Source organism: Podarcis erhardii, assembly GCF_964252035.2.
Source record: "Podarcis erhardii genome assembly, chromosome: 3".
NCBI classification, from domain to species: Eukaryota; Metazoa; Chordata; class Lepidosauria; order Squamata; family Lacertidae; genus Podarcis; species Podarcis erhardii.
The window spans coordinates 285028-303634 of NC_138507.1; the positions used below are offsets into that span (position 1 = coordinate 285028).

The 18607-nt window shown below is 42.2% G+C and overlaps 1 protein-coding gene and 1 long non-coding RNA gene across 5 annotated transcripts in view; one reads left to right on the forward strand and one right to left on the reverse strand.

Moving 5' to 3' along the window:
* Positions 1-18607, reverse strand: part of COL4A1 (collagen type IV alpha 1 chain) — a 183476-nt gene that overhangs the window by 119048 nt on the left and 45821 nt on the right. For all 4 annotated transcript variants that reach the window (XM_081855451.1, XM_081855453.1, XM_081855452.1 and 1 more), the window contains exons 11-19: positions 18209-18244; positions 16206-16247; positions 13289-13378; positions 11475-11510; positions 10679-10738; positions 9479-9523; positions 8046-8099; positions 7885-7926; positions 4501-4594 (exon numbers count right to left, since the gene is read on the reverse strand). In XM_081855451.1, coding sequence (XP_081711577.1) covers positions 4501-4594; positions 7885-7926; positions 8046-8099; positions 9479-9523; positions 10679-10738; positions 11475-11510; positions 13289-13378; positions 16206-16247; positions 18209-18244 — 499 coding nt within the window. The remainder of the gene's footprint in view (positions 1-4500; positions 4595-7884; positions 7927-8045; positions 8100-9478; positions 9524-10678; positions 10739-11474; positions 11511-13288; positions 13379-16205; positions 16248-18208; positions 18245-18607) is intronic.
* Positions 1-18607, forward strand: part of LOC309338478 — a 118164-nt gene that overhangs the window by 67473 nt on the left and 32084 nt on the right. The window lies entirely within an intron of this gene.

Here is an 18607-nt window from a genome sequence, read left to right on the forward strand (position 1 = left end):
TCACAGTGGGATCAGGTGTTAAACAGGGTTTTGTTTCCCCAACTCTATTCATTATTTTCATTGCCATGATCCTACACTTTGTCGAAGGGAAACTCTCTACTGGAGTAGAAATCATATATCGAACAGATGGAAGCTCTTTAATCTGAGCAGGCTAAAAGCAAAGAGTAAGGTTTCCGTAACTTCCGTCATAGAGCTTCAGTATGCTGATGACAACGTAGTGTGCACACACTCAGAGGATGACCTCCAAACCATCCTAAATATCTTCACAGAAGCTTACGAAAAGCTTGGCCTGTCACTCAACTTCCAAAAAACCAATGTGCTGCACCAACAAGTACAAAATAGCCCCTCTGCACCGCCACAAATCCAACTCAATGGTGTAATGTTGGAAAATGTTGATCACTTCTCCTACCTAGGCAGTTATCTTTCCACAAGGGCCAACATTGATGCTGAAATCCAGCATCACCTGAGTTATTGCGAGTGCGGCTTTCTCCCGACTGAAGTGCAGACTGTTTGAGAACTGGGACATTCACAGGGAAACCAAAATGCTTGTTTACAAAGCTACTGTACTACCAACCTTACTATATGCTTGTGAAACATGGACCACTTATCAACGCCATCTCCAACTCCTCGAAAGATTCCATCAACGGTGTCTCCAACATTTTTTACACATCACTTGGGAAGACAATCAAGCTAATATCAGTGTACTGGAAGAAGCAAAGATCACCAGTGTTGAAGCAATGATTCTTTAACATCAACTTCGTTGGACTGATCATGTTGTGCGGATGCCTGATCGTCTTCCAAAGCAACTACTCTATTCCGAACTTAAAAATGGAAAGCGTAATGCTGGTGGTCGACAAAAGAGGTTTAAAGACTGTCTCAAGGCAAATCTAAAAAAATGTAGTATAAACACTGACAACTGGGAAACACTGGCCTGCGAGTGCTCCAGTTGGAGAACAGCCTTTACCAAAGGTGTCATGGGCTTTGAAGACACTCAAACGCAAGGAAGAAATGTGCTAGGAGGAAGGCACGCTTGGCAAATCCACACCGGGATCAATTCCTGCCCAGAAACCAATGTCCCCACTGTGGAAGGACGTGTGGTTCCAGAACTGGTTCCAGAACTTATGGACTCATTGTTAAAACCATGTTTATACAAAGCCCTTGCTATAATTTTGAAGGAAAATGCCGCTAATCCACTTTAAATTATTTAATTGCAATACTTCCACAACCAGCCATTTTTTAGGAAATTCATAGACTGTTTATTCCTTTATTGGAAATGGAGCCTTACACTGTCTACTCAGAAGTCCCACTGTATTCAATGGAGCTTATTCCCAGGTAACTGGGTAAAGACTGCACAACCTTCAATAATAATTGAATCCTGGGAAGTAGGTGAGATGGAGAGGTTGCAACTGGCTGAAGGTGACAGATGTGCATGTGTACATGACATTTATGTGTGCAGTGAGATCAAATGCAGAGGAAACGCTTCCTGGTGTAGAATAGAACATCCCAATTTTCATCTGAGAAATGTTGGAGGGTATGTATAGGTCTAATTATCACTCCATATCATGGCAAACATATAATTCATGAAAAAGCTCAACATGAACTGGGCATGATATCAGATGTGGATCTAATCATGTACAATTTTACATAAAATGAATTGGGGCCAATTAAGATACCCAATAGTAGACCTATTGAATCAATGGACTTATCCTGAGTGGGACTAATGGCTGGATATTGCCTTATATCATTACTTAATTATAATGTATAGCAGGCACTTTATCTAATAATGTACTTCATTTTCCTGATCTATTGATAGATAGATAGATAAACTTTATTTATCTATATAAATATATAAAACAAGAAATATATATAATGAAAAAGACAACTATGGGTAAAAAGGACAATCAAATGGTCAAGATTATCGTTCAGATAGTGGCCTCATTGCACCTTTGATAAACCTAGCAACCTTTGCTGTTGTCTGGTCCTTTTGATCTGATAAAAGAAAGACCAATGTGGCCTCAGATGGGTGGCCTCAGATGGTAAGCAGGAGTGGCGTGATGATCTCATTCCTCAGATCTTTATAAAGGGGGCAGGACAAGAGAACATGAGCCACTGTTTTCAGATTGCCATCTCCACAGAGGCAGAGTCGTTTCTCAGTTGGAATCTTTTGGTATCTGCCCTCAAGTACGGCAGAGGGCATCACATCCAATCTGGCCAGTGTGAAGGCACATCTGTATTTTGGGATAGTTAATTTATACAAATATGGTGCCAGGGAATCAAACTGAGAGGGGGGGGGGGCAAAAGGCATACCAAGGACAGAGTTTCTTTATAATGGCCAGATTGTTCTTTTGCTCTAAGTCCTTCAGACGCTGTCCAATTAGCCTTTTTGCTTTAATAAAGCCCATCGTGAGAAGCTGATGTGGGTGGAGTCTGCAGGAGAGGAATTTTTGGTGCACAATTTTGGACCACACACTTTTATGGGGGTCTTGTGTCACTAAGGGCCAGGAGGATTTAGATTTAAACGGAGCCAATAATTAAGAGTTCTTTGCCAGCACCGTGCTTCTACAGAGGGAAGACTCGCCTCCAGTCGTAATGCTGTGTTTGGGACACAATGTGATATAGAAAAAAAATCTGCCTTAAAAATTTGGCTTGGACAGTTTCAAAAATGCTGCAGTGATTACCCGTCCAAATTTGGGCCCCGTAAAGTATCTGCGCCGAAGATTTGGCTTGAAAAACTTCAAGGGCTGCTGGGATGTATTTGCCGCCCTTCGTATGGCAAAAACGGGACAGCATCTTAGCACTTTGGGCTGCTTTTTTTAAACACATTTTTGGTGTACATCCCATGACCCCGATGACTGGAAGACTATGCCCAGGTATTTAAAGGCTTTAACCTGCTCAATTGGGTGATTGTCCATGCTTCAGCTATGTAATCTATGTTTCCTTGAGAAAACCATGACTTTGGTTTTCTGATAGTTTACCACCAGCTGTTCTCTCTTGAAATATGCTGAGAATTCTCCTATCAACCTTTTAAGGCCTATTTCTGTTCGGGATAGGAGGACCGCACTATCAGCATATAAGAGCACTGAGATTGGTTTTGTGGCCTATTTAGAAGCATGGAACTCTGGAGATGTTAAGCTTTTAACCATGTCATTGATATATAGGTTAAATAATGCTGGGGCTAAAATGCAGCCTTGCTTAACCCCCTTAGTGGCTGGTACAGGGCCTATGAGTTGGCCATTTGTGGAGGATCTTACGTACGACACAATATCTTTATATAGGCCATTAATAAAAAATAATAATCTTTTATCTATACTGCATGTATTCAATTTGGCCCAGAGTCTTACTCGTGAAATTGAATCAAAGGCAGTCTTCAAATCAATGAAGGCTGCATATAAGACCCCATGGGTTTTCTTGGCGTATTTGTCAATAAGATGTGCTAAGACAAAACAGTGATCTATGGTAGATCTGTCTTGCCTAAATCCAGCTTGCTCCTCCGCCAAGATAGCCTCAGTGTCCATCCAACTGGTTAATTTGATATAGAGGTGTTTTGCATATAATTTGCTTGGTATAGGTAAAAGACTAATAGGTCTATAACTCGCCGGGTCTAATGTGGGGCCCTTTTTATAAATTGGGATGATTATCGCCTTGGCCCACCCTTCGGGAAATAGGCCTGTTGAATCAATGTGGGAGAGTACTGTCGCCAGCAGGGGGGCCCACCACCAGTGTTGGTCTACAGAAGTTCTGTGGGAATATAATCTATGCCAGGGGCCTTGTTGTTCTTTAGCTGTGCGATCAAATTCTCTACCTCCTCTGTGGTTACAAGTGACCAGTGAGGTGAAACCTCTGGTTGAACGCTTGGCTTGTTAAGCTGAGCTTCCTTAACATAAAACAATGATTGAAAGTATCGGATCCACTCTTGGGGTTCAACGGTACAAATGAGTGCGTTACACTCCTGGTCCAGTAGGCCAGATATGATATGCCAAAAGCAAGTTGGGTCTTTCTCGTGTGAAGCCTTGACCAGGCTTTGCCATGCGATTCACTCGGCTTTTTGTTTTTTCTTCTTTAATAGTTGTTTGTAGTTCCGTCTTATGGAGATATATGTGGTAAATAAAGGGGGTGCCACAGTATTCCTATATTTGCGATAAATTGTTCTCAAATGCTTCCTTGTTTGTCTGCACTCTGCGTCAAACCAGCTTGCTAGATCCCTCACCCTCTTTGTGGCTGTATTCTGCATTGCAGATGATAAATGTGTTTTCAGCTTTTCTATAAGTATCTTTGAAAGCTCTAGCACCACAGCCGTGGAGTTAGTTGAAACAATAGCAGAATGTATATTCTTTAGCTCCACTGATTGAAGGAGGAGGATTAAGTCTATTGAATGAATGCACTGAATTTAGAGAAAGAAAGAATCAGCAGGAAGTCAATTAAATCATTTTTTAAACTAAATTGAATTAATTTCTTGACCAAGTTAATATAATGAAATAATTAACAATTAGCAATATTTACCTTTTTGACCTGGTTCACCTTTTTGTCCAGGAATTCCTGGAGGACCTGAGTCGCCTTTCTCACCTATTACTTCTTGATCTCCAATCCCTATAACCTGAATAACAGGGGAAATAGTATGATGTAGATTAATAAAAAAAAACCAAATGCTTTCAGCCTTCTAACAGATAAGAACTATCGGGTTCAATCCTGTACACAAGTGGCTTGCTAAAATCTTCTACTCTGACTTCTACTCTGTGCATAATCATCAAGTTTAGGCTTGCAAGGGTTTGTTTTTAGCACAATCTCAAACCCCTTCGGTTCTATACATTTATCTAATTAAAGCGGCTAAAAATAGTCCTTGTAAGAGTGAGAGGGGATGAGGGGTTTTGGCTCCAAGGTAAGCTGTGGTGCCACATACTATAGAGACCTCACCACCCAGGTGCTTTAAGTAAAGCAACTTTACTTTAAGTAAAGACTGGAGAACTGGGCGCAAGCTAACAAAATGAATTTAAATAGGGACAAATGTAAGGTCCTGCAATTTGGCAGGAAGAACAAGATGAACAAATACAGGATGGGGGACACCTGGCTTACTAACAGTACTGGTGAAAAGGATCTAGGGATCTTGGTGGACCGCAAGCTTAGCATGACTCAACAGTGTGATGCAGCAGCAAAAAAGCTAATGCTATTCTAGGCTGCATCAACAGAAGTATAGTGCCCAAATCAAGAGAAGTCATAGTCCCATTCTATTCTGCCTTAGTCAGACCACACTTGGAATATTGTGTGCAATCTTGGGCACCACAATTTAAGATGGATGTTGACAAGATGGAAAGTGCACAGAGGAGGGCAACCAAGATGATCAAGGGTCTGGAAACCAAGCCTGGAAAAGAGGAGACTGAGAGGAGATATGATAGCCATCTTCAAATATCTGAAGGGCTTGTCACATGGAGGAGGGAACATGCTTGCTTTTTTCCAGCTCTGGAGGGTAGGACTTGAATCAATGGCTTCAAGTTGCAAGAAAGGAGATTCCGACTAAACATTTGGAAAAACTTTCTGACAGTAAGAGCTGTTCAGCAGTGGAAGAGACTCCCACGAGAGGGGGTGGACTCTCTTTCCCTGGAGATTTTTAAGCAGAAGCTGGATGGCCATCTCTCATGGATGCTTTAGTTGAGATTCCTGCATTACAGGGGGTTGGACTGGGTGACCCTTGGGATCCCTTCCAACTCTAAGATTCTGTAATTCTATGAATAAACCCCAACACAGATATGTGAGGAAGGCCAGAGGGATGAGGCCTGATGAAAAGGATATAAAAGAACATATAATGAATTTATTTTATCTATTTTATTAATGGCTCTGCCACCAAGAAGAATATTCTTTCCAAGGTGATTTACATAAAATAAAAACATATCAATAAAAAACTCACATTATACAGGCTCACAGAACTGCTAAACCTCGCCAAAGGTCTTTGAGGTTTTTCAAAGCCTCCCCAAAAGTACCAGTAAGATTAACTCTATAAACTTATCACATTATACTAACTAACGATCCAACAACAGAGCACAGTTGCCAAGACTAGGCCACACAATCAGATTGTGTAATGTAGAGTGGGATAATACTTAACACTTGGAATTGGGAAGTACCTTTGCCATGGAATTGGGAAGTACCTTTGTCCACCTGAGCCATGAACTCACAAGGCAAGCCACTATTATTTCATTACTGGCATCCACATCTGAAAAATGTGAACTAGTCTCATTTAACTTCCCTTTGTGGATCTAAAGTGGTGCCCTCCAGGCCAGTTTGCCCATTTACCAGTTGCAATCTTTTGTCCACTAGTTATAGTCAGGTCACATTTGAAGGAAAGGAATGTGTGATACAAATGCAAGAGTATGTGGTGTTGGAAGAACTCATGATTTTTTGTATGTGTTCTCTCAAGCTACAAGTGAAGCAGAGACCGAAGTTTGTGTGCAGGTTGGATTTTCCAACACCCCCCACACAAGCAATGTGTACATTTATTTCATAGAAAGTTCTGCACTTAGCCAAGAAGAACCACTTGCACAAATATAGGATGGGGGACAACTAGCAGCAGATCTAGAGGTCTTAGTGAACAAGCAGCTGAACTTGAGTCAACAGTGTGGTGCAGTAGCAAAAAAAGACTAATGCTATTGTAGGTTGCATCAACGGAAGTCTAGTGTCCAGATCAAGGGAAGCAATAGTACCACTCCATTCTGCCTTGGTCAGACCACACCTGAAATACAGTGTCCAATTCTGGGCTCCAAAATGTAAGAAGGATGTTGACAAGCTGGAAGGTGTGCAGAGGAGGGCAACCAAGCTGATCAATGTTCTGGAAACCAAGCCTTATGAGGAATGGTTGAAGGAGTTGGGTATGTTTAGCCTGGAATAGAGGAGACTGAGACAAGATAGGATAGGCATCTTCAAGTATCACAAGGGCTGTCTCATGAAAGATGTAGCAAGCTTGTTTTCTCCTGTTCTGTAGGGTAGGACTCGAACCAATGGCTTCAAGTTACAAGAAAGGAGATTCCAACTAAATGTCAGGGAAAACTTTCTGATGGTAAGAGCTGTTTGACAGTAGAACGGTTTCTCTCTGGAATTTGTGCACCTTGGAGGTTTTTAAGCAGAGGTTGGATGGCCATCAGTCATGGATGCTTTAGTTTAGATTCCTGCATTGCAGGGGGTTGGACTAGATGACCCTTTGGTCCCTTCCAACTCTACAATTCTGTGATTCTATGATTCTTCTGAAGTGGATGCACCGTACTACTGGAAAGTAAGAAAAACCGTCTCTGTGCAATTCAAACACAAATTTGTTACATATAAGGAAATATCAAATTTTGATCACATGAAAAAAGAAAGCATCACAGATGAATCAATATTTTTGCATAGTCCCTTTCTAAGCATTAAATTAAGAAAGCATGGGGAAAGCTACAACCTAGTGATGGATCACATTACCTTCATATGCATGACACCCCAGCTTCAATCCCTTGGTGTCTCCAGTTGGAATGATCAGAGCAGCTGTTGGAAATGATATTTGCCAGCTGCTGCAAGTCAGAGTAGGCAGCTCTGGGCTACATGGACAAATAGTCTGACCTAGCCTATGGCAAAACAAAACAAATTCCTTCCAGTAGCACCTTAAAGACCAACTAAGTCAGTTCTTGGTATGAGCTTTCGTGTGCATGCACACTTCTTCAGATACACACGAAGTGTGCATGCACACGAAAGCTCATACCAAGAACTGACTTAGTTGGTCTTTAAGGTGCTACTGGAAGGAATTTGTTTTGTTTTGACTATGGCAGACCAACACGGCTACCTATCTGTAACTAGCCTATGGCAGTTTCCTATGTTCCATTTATTATAGTTAAAAGAGACATTCATTTAAGCACATAGTTTAATACTTACTATTCCTGGAGGTCCTGAAGGACCTGCTGCACCCTTATCTCCCTGAAAAAAATAAAAAAGGTAAATTCTAAAGCTGACTAAAGGAAACATTATTATTAATTGCAATATTGCGAATGAAAGCTAAAGTACATGCCAGTACATTTTCAAATGGATCTACTTACTTTAGGACCACTTATTCCGGGCAGTCCTGGAAATCCCGGGGGGCCAGTTTCTCCCTACACGTATAATAATAATAATGATAATAATGATAATAATAATAGTTTTCATTAACTGTGGTATTTGTAAATCAAGACAAGCTCCTTAAGATTATTTTAACCTCAATCCATTAACTGTCATCCATCCTCCAACTGCCTCTAGACACTCACACAGGACATTCACCACCTCCACTGGTGCTGATTTAAACAAGAGGTAGAGCTGGGTACCATCCGCATACTGGTGAACACCCAGCCCAAACCCCTGATGATCTCTGCCAGCAGCTTCATATAGATGTTGAAAAGCATGGGAGAGAGGACAGAGCCCTGAGGTACCCCACAAGTGAGAGCCCCCAACACCACTTTCTGGACACGGCCCAGGAGGAAGGAGTGGAACTGGTGCATAACAAGTGTCCCCAGTTCCCAACCCTCATAGATGGTTCAAAAGGATTCCATGGTCAATGGTATGAAAAACTGCTGAGAGATCCAGCAGAACCAGGAAACAGCTTTCAACTCTGTCCCTAGTCCACTGGAGACCACTGACCAGCAGGACCAGGGCAGTTTCAGTCCCGAATGGAAGAGATCAAAATGGTTCACATCCTCCAGATATGCCTGAAGTTGTTCAGCGACCACCCGCTCAGTCACCTTGTCCAGGAATGGAAGATTTGAGACTGGGCAATAATTGGCGATAGTGGCTTGGTCCAAGTAAGTTTTTTTTTTAAAAAAAAGTAGTTTAATAACCACTTATTTAAGGGGTTCCGGGAAGACTTCCTCATAGAGGGAAGCATTTGCTATCCCATGGAGCCCATTGCCCATCCCTGCCTTGCTCACTTTTATGAGCCAGGATGGTCAAGTATCAAGGAGACACGTGGTCAGTTTCAGTCATCCAAGCAGCCTGTAGACATCCTCAGAAATAACAGGCTGAAACTGATACAGCCTGACCAGAGAGAGCACCAGTACTCTCCCGACCCAGCACTGCTATCATGGTAGAGTCTGCTTCCTTCTGAATTTGAACAATTATATCTGCAAAAAACCTTTGCAAAATCATTACAGGAGATATTAGAGTCTTTAGCAGACTCCAAGCCACATGAAGGAGTCTCCTGGAAATGTTTTCTGCAAATGCAGTAAAGGGGCAACAAAGGTCCTCTTTGCTGTCACCATTGCTACTTGGTAGGCTTGATGTTGAGCTCTCCTCCGTGTTTGGTCCATGGCCTTTTAAACTGTGTGGTGCAGGGTTCTTGTTTTTGTTTGTTGTTATGATATGTATTTTTGTGTTTTTATATTGTAAACTATGCAGTGTTCATCTGTTGAAGGGTTGTATAGAATTGTAATAATTAAATTCCAGAGATAAAAGCTTCTAGAAGTATGTAAAAGCAATATTGAAGAAAATTGAAAATACATACAGTTCTCCCCTTCTCTCCATTTTCTCCGTCCTTTCCAGGTCTTCCCTGAAATGTAAATAGTTTCATATAAATCCCTACAACTATTTTTTTTAATGTTGAAACTGCAGAGTAAATGGCATGTTTCCTTCCCTAGCTTGTCTTAGAAAGCATTTACCGTAGTTTTTCCAAGCTTTCTCAGAGTCTCATAAGAAAAACCTGGAGAAAATGAATGCTTGGGGAATAATTCCTCACCACTGTCACTAGGGTTGCTTCCAGCTATCTTCCATGCAGCCATGCAAGTCTCAAGTATCACCCACTCCTTCCCATCCCACCCACAATCCTCCAATCCTATCCCTTTACTTTTCACCATGTCGCTGGCTGAAGCTGCTGCCTTGGCCATGGTGGCAAGTGGGAGGGAGGAAAGGAGGAAAGGAGGAAGAAAGGTGCCTCCTCCTGTTGGAGATATAGGACAGTGAAATCCCCAAAAAAGCTTCAAATGTAGAGCTGTATGTAACCACAGTGGCAAGGAATCTCTCTGCACGGAAGCAGAAGGATGTGAGAACACCCTCAAGGGAAGAATGGTTGATGAAAACCTTGGAATACACAGAACTGATAAGAGATACAAATCTAGAATCATTTAAGGAGGACTGGAAACCCTTTTCTGGTCCATTTAAAAAGTTATTTTCCATATGTGAAGTCCATAGCAGGGTTTGAAGATTAAGGGGGGAAATAGCAGAACATATTAAGAAACCTGTTAAAGAAGATGAAACTGGATAGGGTGGAATTATAAAATGCAATTGTCTGTATTCTTGATTATAAACATTGATGGTGGGTGAGTGGGAAGTCATTGGTATTGTAGAATTGGATAGAACTGTTGAGTGACAAAATGTAACTTTTAAGCTTAAAATAAAATAACATATTAGTTCAAAATCTTCTAATAAAATTCACATTTTTTAAAAATTAAGCAAGTTCTATCATCTTTACTTGATTGATTCATATGTCAAAATTAATCAAATTCTTCCTGCATTGAAATCATTCCTCCCTTAAAAAAAGACAACACACTATTTCAATCAGAAACAAAGCCGACCCACAAAATTCCCTGTAGTACAAATCTTGCTTTCAGATTTACATCTTGTTGAGATTACTAATATGTTTAACAGAAATCACTAAATGGCTGGAGAAGCAAAAGCAAATTGATTAATAAATACTAAGCATACATACCCGTGGACCAGGTTTTCCAGGTTCACCTTTCTGCCCTTTCTCACTTAATCCTGGTGATCCCTTTTTTTAAAAAAAATGCCATTAGTGTATGTTATTGAAGTCTACAGTGGTACCACAAGTTACAAACGTAGGGCCACTGGGCATTGCCAATGTCACTGTGTGTCCATGGTTCCATTTCTTGTGTGTCCTCTTAACCCTTTCTTTTGCTCATTGGCATAGATTTTCTTCAGCAGTTCAGTCTCCAATCCTTGTTCTGAGGAGGGCTTCTGTAGGCATTCTGCCAAGGGGGCTATGTGAGTGCTGTGTTGGACCCCCTCTCCTTCCTTCCTTTTGCATGCTGTATTCAAAAAACTGTGGTTGTGAGAGGTGGAAAGAGACTCAAAGTCCTGCATGTAGGAATGTCGGGGGACTCTCAGGAGTGGGGCCACTCCTGCTTGTGCTATAGGAGGTCATTAACTGGGGGCGCTGCGCCAGCCCTGGGCAAGCTGGGTTGAAGGGAGGAGGGCTGAGCTTGTTGCCATGAGTTCATTGGCTCCCTCCATGATTTGGGGGGGGGTCATGTAGGCATCATTGCCAGAACAACCCCTGACTGCTGGGAATTTCTGAGCATTTGTGGTGTGCTCATGTCTGGCTGCTGTTTATGCAGCATTTTGGAATTTTTGAGTGTTGTGGTCTCTCCCTCCCTCCTGGGGTGAGCATGTATAGGACACAGCAGCTGAGGATTGCTATAGCATTGCTCAGTAAGTCAGTAAAATGAATTCAGGATCCCCAAAATACAGATCAGTTTTAAACTTACTGGAGAGCCAGGGTCACCCTTTTCACCAGGAGCACCCTAATGGAATGACAAAACAAAGTAGATTAATATAATGAGGCATCAGCTAAACCCTCCCATTTAAAACACAGTAATTTTTCAAGACTCTCCAAACCTTGAAAATGTTAGGGTTACTGTCTTGCGTAATGTTTTGTTTTTGAAAAGTTTCAGATTCTCTGATATAATCTGCTTATAAGAAACTGCTGAAAAGAAAACAGGTTTACAGGTCGACTGTGATCAGAGAACCTTCAGTCCCCTTGAATCAGAAGTGAGGAACCTTATGGGCTCTGTGAGCCAGATCTTTATTGGGCCAAATTTGACAGGTGGGTGGGACATACTACCTGTCAATCACCTGGTGCCACCATGAAGTCAGGTGACTGAGTGCTTTGATGCCTCAAAGTTGAGACTTCAGAGCACCACACAGAGCTTGCAAAAAGCTATCAGCTGTCAGGTAGTGGATCTGAAGCCTGCTTTCCCTAGTCAATGCCCAATTAGGAATGCAGTTTAAGGCTCCCATTGTGCACTTGCAGCCACATCTCTACCATACCAATTTGGCCCATGTGCTGGGGGTTTCCAATTCCTGCCTTAAAACAGTGCCCTGAATCTGCTGAAATGCAGAAATGCCCATCCAATTGCAGACCTATGTCCTGATTCATGGGGGTGCACACTGCTGCAGAAAGGTGATGGTCCAAACAAGAGGGAGATGAGGCACCTCAGGGTTCCAGGCAGACAAAGGCTAACAAAGCCCGGATCAGCACCTTGGAGAGTGACCTAGGTTTGGTTCTGCATCTAGGCAGTTAAAAGGGCAAGGCCCTTCCTCTGCAGTTTGTTGGCTTCTTCTAGGCCAGGGGTCAGCAACCTTTTTCAGCAGGGGCCGGTCCACTGTCCCTCAGCCCTTGTGGTGGGCCGGACTATATTTTTTTTTGGGGGGGGGGTAAATGAACAAATTCCTATGCCCCACAAATAACCCAGAGATGCATTTTAAATAAAAGGACACATATTACTCATGTAAAAACATGCTGATTCCCGGACCATCTGCGGGCCATATTTAGAAGGCGATTGGGCCGGATCCAGCCCCCAGGCCTTAATTTGCCTATCCATGTTCTAGGCTGTAGGCTTCCGAGCTTTAGGGCTCTCCTGCTCCCCAGAGGGGTCTATCAAAGTCTGGCAGCAGAGGTGTCTCCTCAGGCTTCCGACAGACACAGGCTTAGATCTCTCTTCCAAAAGGCAGCTGCCACTCTGCCTCCAAAGATTCATGGTTTGTGACCCCGTCAAGTTGAAGAGGTGAGAAAACCCTCCCTATGGATTATACTATTATGTGTATGTTTCAGTGGCATATGGACAGGCCTAAGGGGGATCTCCCACTGGAATAAATTTGGTTGGTCTATGGAGCTTCTAACCTACATCTCATTGAGCTATTTTCATGCTGTCACATCTAGTTTGGTCTTTTGTGCACTCACAGAGGGCATGGCAAATGAGTAGTGGGAGTGGGTCAAAGAATGAACAAATATTCCAGAGAGAATAATTTACTTACCTCCCCCCCAAAAAAAGGAAAATGAGAAAATTGATGGACTTCTGACTGTCGATTTATACTTCTCTTCCCTCAGTAATCCCTATCACAACTGATAGCTTTTGGAAATTAATGATTGTATTTGACTTCCTTTTAATCAGAGTAGACCCACTGAAATAAACTGACCTGTAAGTCATGGCCATTAAATTCAGCATGTCTACTCTGAGTAAAAGTTTGTGAATGCAGCCCAATGCCACTGATATCAGAAGAACAAAATGCACACACTCACAGTCTCTCCACGTATTACTATGGTTCCTTTCTCTTGCTGTTGAGGAGCAGTTCCCTGGGGACCTGGAGGGCCCATGGCACCCCGTTCACCCTAGAGTTGCATGCAAGGAGGATTAAAATAAAATTAGCTACAAGAGGAATACTTAGAAAACAATTTTCTAAGTATTAAGACTTTGATTTGCTTCAAAAAAATGTTTTGTTTTAAAGTTCATCATTATCAAACAAATTTGAAGGTACTAAAAATTTAAAGGTAAAATTCAGTTTATTCAATCCTATCATTTCAGGAGATAATGCAACATAACTGATCCAAAAGAAATTTGTTCTTAGTGATAACGAGTCCTTCAAAACTGAGAGATAAATAGCATCGGTTCTTAGAAAGAAAAACCTTCTATTATTTTTCCTTGCCTTTCTATAGAAGCCTACCAGTTCTCCTGAAAAAGCACACTAAATAAAAGAAACTCCATTTAATACTAGCTTGTGATTCCCCCTCCCCCAAGTAAAAAAAAAGGATTGACACTTTTACATTCTCAAAATAAAAATCTGGACAAACCATAGATTCCAACAATATCTGTTCAGCACAGTTCTGGTAATGCTAAATCCCCAAATCTAGGGATCAATTTTCAGGGAAATATTTCTTAAATATTCCTACTAGTCCACGAGATAATATTGGGAGGGGAGGGGGTTTCTGAGGGGAGGTTGAAAACAAGTAAATGTATTTCTTAGAGTGATTCCAAGCATTTGAAACCGCACACTGTTCATCTGGAAGAGGAGGCCAAGCACAAAGAGATCAGTTTGTGCTACATGGCTGCTTGGTTGAGTCTGATGCTCCTATCAAGGTGATGCACACAGATGTGATGCTGTGAAAAACAACAAAATATAAACTCATTGTATTTTATCTACCTGCTTACCAGCAGCGGCCAGGTGAACAGGGGTTGGGGGGTTGTCACTGCAGCTTACCCAAACAGCACATGAGGGTTGTGTGGAGCCACTCCTGGAGCCAACCTAATGCTCACACCTGCAACTCCACCCCACTGGTTATTACTGCAGGTTACCTTTTTAAAAGAATTTCTCTAAGTATTTCTGAGTATTTCCAAAATATAATGACATACAATTATCCACAATTCTATTCACCAGCTCTCCATGGGCAAGTGCCCTGGCTTTCTCGGGAGGACTCCCAGTAGCCTCTGAAAGATGCTTTTGGCATTGTAGTTTGGAGAAGTCCTCCCCCAGTGCTGTGATCCAGTGCTGCCACTGGGTGCAGCCATTTATGGGCTTTGGCACAGCGGTGGAGTGAGCAACAACATGAGAATGGGTCTTTTCTGCAGTGGCTCCCTGTTTGCAGAATGCTTTCCCCAGGAAGGCTAAAGATATGTAACAAAGGTGCCAGGAAAAAACTGCAAGAGGGAGTATTGTTTTTTTGTTTTTATTATTTTTGTCTTTTTATATTGTAAACCACCCTGTTTTTGATATCTTCTTGGTGGTCAGTAGGATTGCATACCATTCTGAGTAGCACATTTCCTCTTGCTCAGTGACCAGGACCTTCACTTTCCCCTTGGACTTGATATAACATCTTTCAAAACCTCCTATTGCCCACAAAGACCACTGTGGAAAATGCTGTGTCCGCCTCCCAGGGTTTCAGCCAGTGTTCTGCAGGCGACAATGCCCATTACCATTAATAATGCCACAAACTGGGAGGCATCCAATGTGGCATCTGCCATGACAGCCGCTGCCCTAGAAATCTTAAGGAGGCTCTTGCATATGTACTTGAGATACTGTTGGGGGTTTGTGAGGCAGTATCAATTCAGGTGTAGTAAAGAATAAGGCTGTGCAGGATGTGTGGATGAAGTGGGGTGTGGACAGCCTGTCTCTCATCTGAACTCAGCCCTGCTATCTGCCCCAAGAGCAGATTGGGAGATAGAGGGGTCTCTCAAATGGCAGTCTGTGTGTCAGGCATTGATGGGGCCCTGCGCTTAACGGCTCTCCTAGGAGCTAAGAGATGTATGTGTGAAAAATTGCAACCTTTTCCCTTGAACATAGTCAGTCAGAGGAAAGGAAGAGAGGGGGAGAATTTTGAAGAATTTTAAGCTTTTATATACAAGCAATCCTTGTTTTGCATGGGGGTTCCATTCTGGACCCCCACGCACATCAGTGAGGCATGTGTAAAATTGCTCTGTCCCCTTTCATAACTTCTTTATGAGGTTTGGGGGACCATTTCCGGGTTGGGCACCGTGTGTGTGTGTGTGTGTGTGTGTGTGCGCGATTGTGCGTCATTTGGTGCACCTAAATTGGTCTTTGCCTGTAGTAAGAGGAGTGGAGGAAAGCATTTTCAAAAGGGTGGGAGAAAGCTGCTGATTCAGAGAAAGGAAGGCTAGGACACAGTGGAAGGGAGAGTATTCAGGAGTAGATGAAGGTAGAATTAAGCAAGAGGATTAGAATAACAAGCCTGAAGATGAAACGTATACAAGAGGCCACAAGCAACATGACTGGTTTGTCAGAAGGCAGGAACAAACTGGTTTGGGAGCCCAGCCTACTCTTGAAGCGGAGTGGGGAGCCCAGCCTCATCCACTAGGTGGAGCCACAGCCTAATCCAATGACCAACACAGGCAATGGGAAATCACTGAGTTTACCCCATAAATCCAGCTTTATGTGTGTGCTTTTTTCTCTAAAAAAATGTTTAGCAGTACTCTCATTTCCCTACTCATATTGAAATACTGCCCCTCAATGAGGCCACACTTAGATTCACAAAATGTTTAGGGGTATGTGTACCCCTGAGTTCCCCCAGAAAAAAAGCACTGTGCACGAATGCACACCCACTTTAAAAGATGCTTTTATTCAAGTGGGCATCCTAACATACTGTAGCAAAGGATTATAGAGGTACATAGAATATTTGCTTATGACTTTCAAAAGAACAAACTTACCTTATCACCCTTTGGTCCTTGGAAGCTTAAACCCATATGACCCTGAGGACACAAGGAAGAGGCATTTTATAACAAAATAAGTTAATCAAAGCAACTATATAAAAGTGCTCCCTCACATACATGTAAACACACTAGAATGCAAAGACCCAGTGCAGGAGATGGGATTTGAATCAAAGACCTCAGATGGCAACAGAGTCTACAACCTGCCAAGGGAGAACATTCCACTGTCAAACAGCTCTTACTGTCAAAAGGTTTTTCCTGATGCTTAGTCCGAATCTCCTTTCTTCTAACTTGAAGCCATTGGTTCAAGTCCTACGCTCCTTAGTAAAGGGACCCCTGACCGTTATGTCCAGTCGTGGACGACTCTGGGGTTGCGGTGCTCATCTCGCTTTACTGGCCGAAGGAGCCGGCGTACAGCTTCCGGGTCATGTGGCCAGCATGACTAAGCCACTTCTGGCGAACCAGAGCACTGCTCGGAAATGCCATTTACCTTCCCGCCGGAGCGGTACCTATTTATCTACTTGCATTTCATGTTTTCGAACTGCTAAGTTGGCAGGAGGGGACCGAACAATGGGCGCTCACCCCATCGCGGGGATTCAAACTGCCGACCTTCTGATCAGCAAGCCCATGGCTCAGTAATTTAACCCACAGCACCACCCGCGTCCCTACCCTCCTTTGTAAGTAAGCTAATTTTCCACTTTACACAACAAATTCACTTTTGGTTTACGTCTGTGTCTGTGTAGAGCTTTTCCAGGTCTCATTGTCAAAATATACCTAGAACTGAGTGTCAGATTGCATGTGAGAATTGCAGGCTTGCATGCAAACTGCACACTTCGCAACAATGCATATTGCTATGACACAGTGTTATTGTGCTAACTACAGTCACCATGGCAACCGTACACCAGCAGTTGATACTACAAGATACCACAAGAAAACAGCCATTATTACTAAGCTTTTGATTTTATTATTATTTATTAGATTTCTTAGCCATTCTTCAACTCAAGGGCAGGTTACAGCAAGGTATAATTGGAATGTTAAAATGAGTTAACACAATTTTTACAATTAAAAAATAGAGTGAGTCCTAAAAATATATAGCCATATTTAAGGCCATGGGTAAGAGGTGCATCTTCAACATATTATGAACATTATACAACACATTCAGCAGTTATTCCCATATTATTTGTAAAGTGATTATTTCTAGAAGTGAATAACATGGAAATGACCACTGAACTCGCACTATTTTCCACTACAGTTCTGGCTCTTACATCCTGTGAAAGCTCAAATATAATGCAGAAATGAACAGTTAGTAGAAAGTCATGAGAACAGAATAAATTCTCATGTGAATGCAGCTGTTGTCTCTGCAGCTTTACATAATTAGACTGGACTTGTAAGCCCTGCCTCCAGAGAGGAGCTGGCTGATATTTACAAACCCTTTGCCTTATTTTGCAGACTTTGGCCCCTGTAAGACAGGGGGAGAGCAGTAGATGCCTCCTCTGAATCAGAGAAGGGTGATATGGCTGTGTCATCCAGCCAGGAAGGTCGTGAAGAAGGTCGTAGAAGTTATTCCCTTAAGTACAGCGATGAAGCAGCCTCCTCCTCTGAGCTCTTTGGTGCACAGGGAACAGTCACCAGCCATACATCATGACAATACATAGTATGTGCATTTTTACAATCAGCAAATTTGCTTTTGAAATTTCCCTCTCATAAACCTTTAAAATGCCAAGAGTACTTGGTTGTTATATTTTTGATTCTCAAGATCTGACTGCATTCCTACACAGTACTCAAGCAGAAACTTGAAGAAACTTTTAGACACATGTCTGCCTTTGAAAACAAAGGCAAACTTCAGTTGTTCAAGTAATGCTATTTTAGAAACTCAAGGAAATGAGAAACTCAATGATTTGTTACTCCCACCCTCTGGACATATAGATCAGCATACAAATGCACACACACTTACGGAAGGAAATCAACTCCCCCAAAGCACCATTGACTGTGAATGGTCTTACCTTCTCACCTGGGGGGCCTGGTGGCCCTGGAGAACCCTGAAAAAGATTGTTTTATTAATACTGATTTGCTTGTTTCAGCCTTGTCAATTCTTTAACAAAGGATAATTTTATAAATGGAATCTTTATTTAATACTGTTTCTATCAGTGAATTAAGTCATTGAATTGTTTTATCTTGAAAACAGCTTTCAAGGAGCAGAAGTGACTAGTACAATTCTGTACTAGAAACGCATTGCTTAGATTAATCCTTAAGTCAAAGCCCACAGAAGAACCGGCTCTCTCTAAGTAGAGGATAAATTTACACCCTACTTCCTGTTCCCAGTGGCTTTTGGCTGAACCATCAAACTCAGGAGGTGGCTCACCATGTCTATAACAGTAGTTTTTATATTTATGGTACCCACA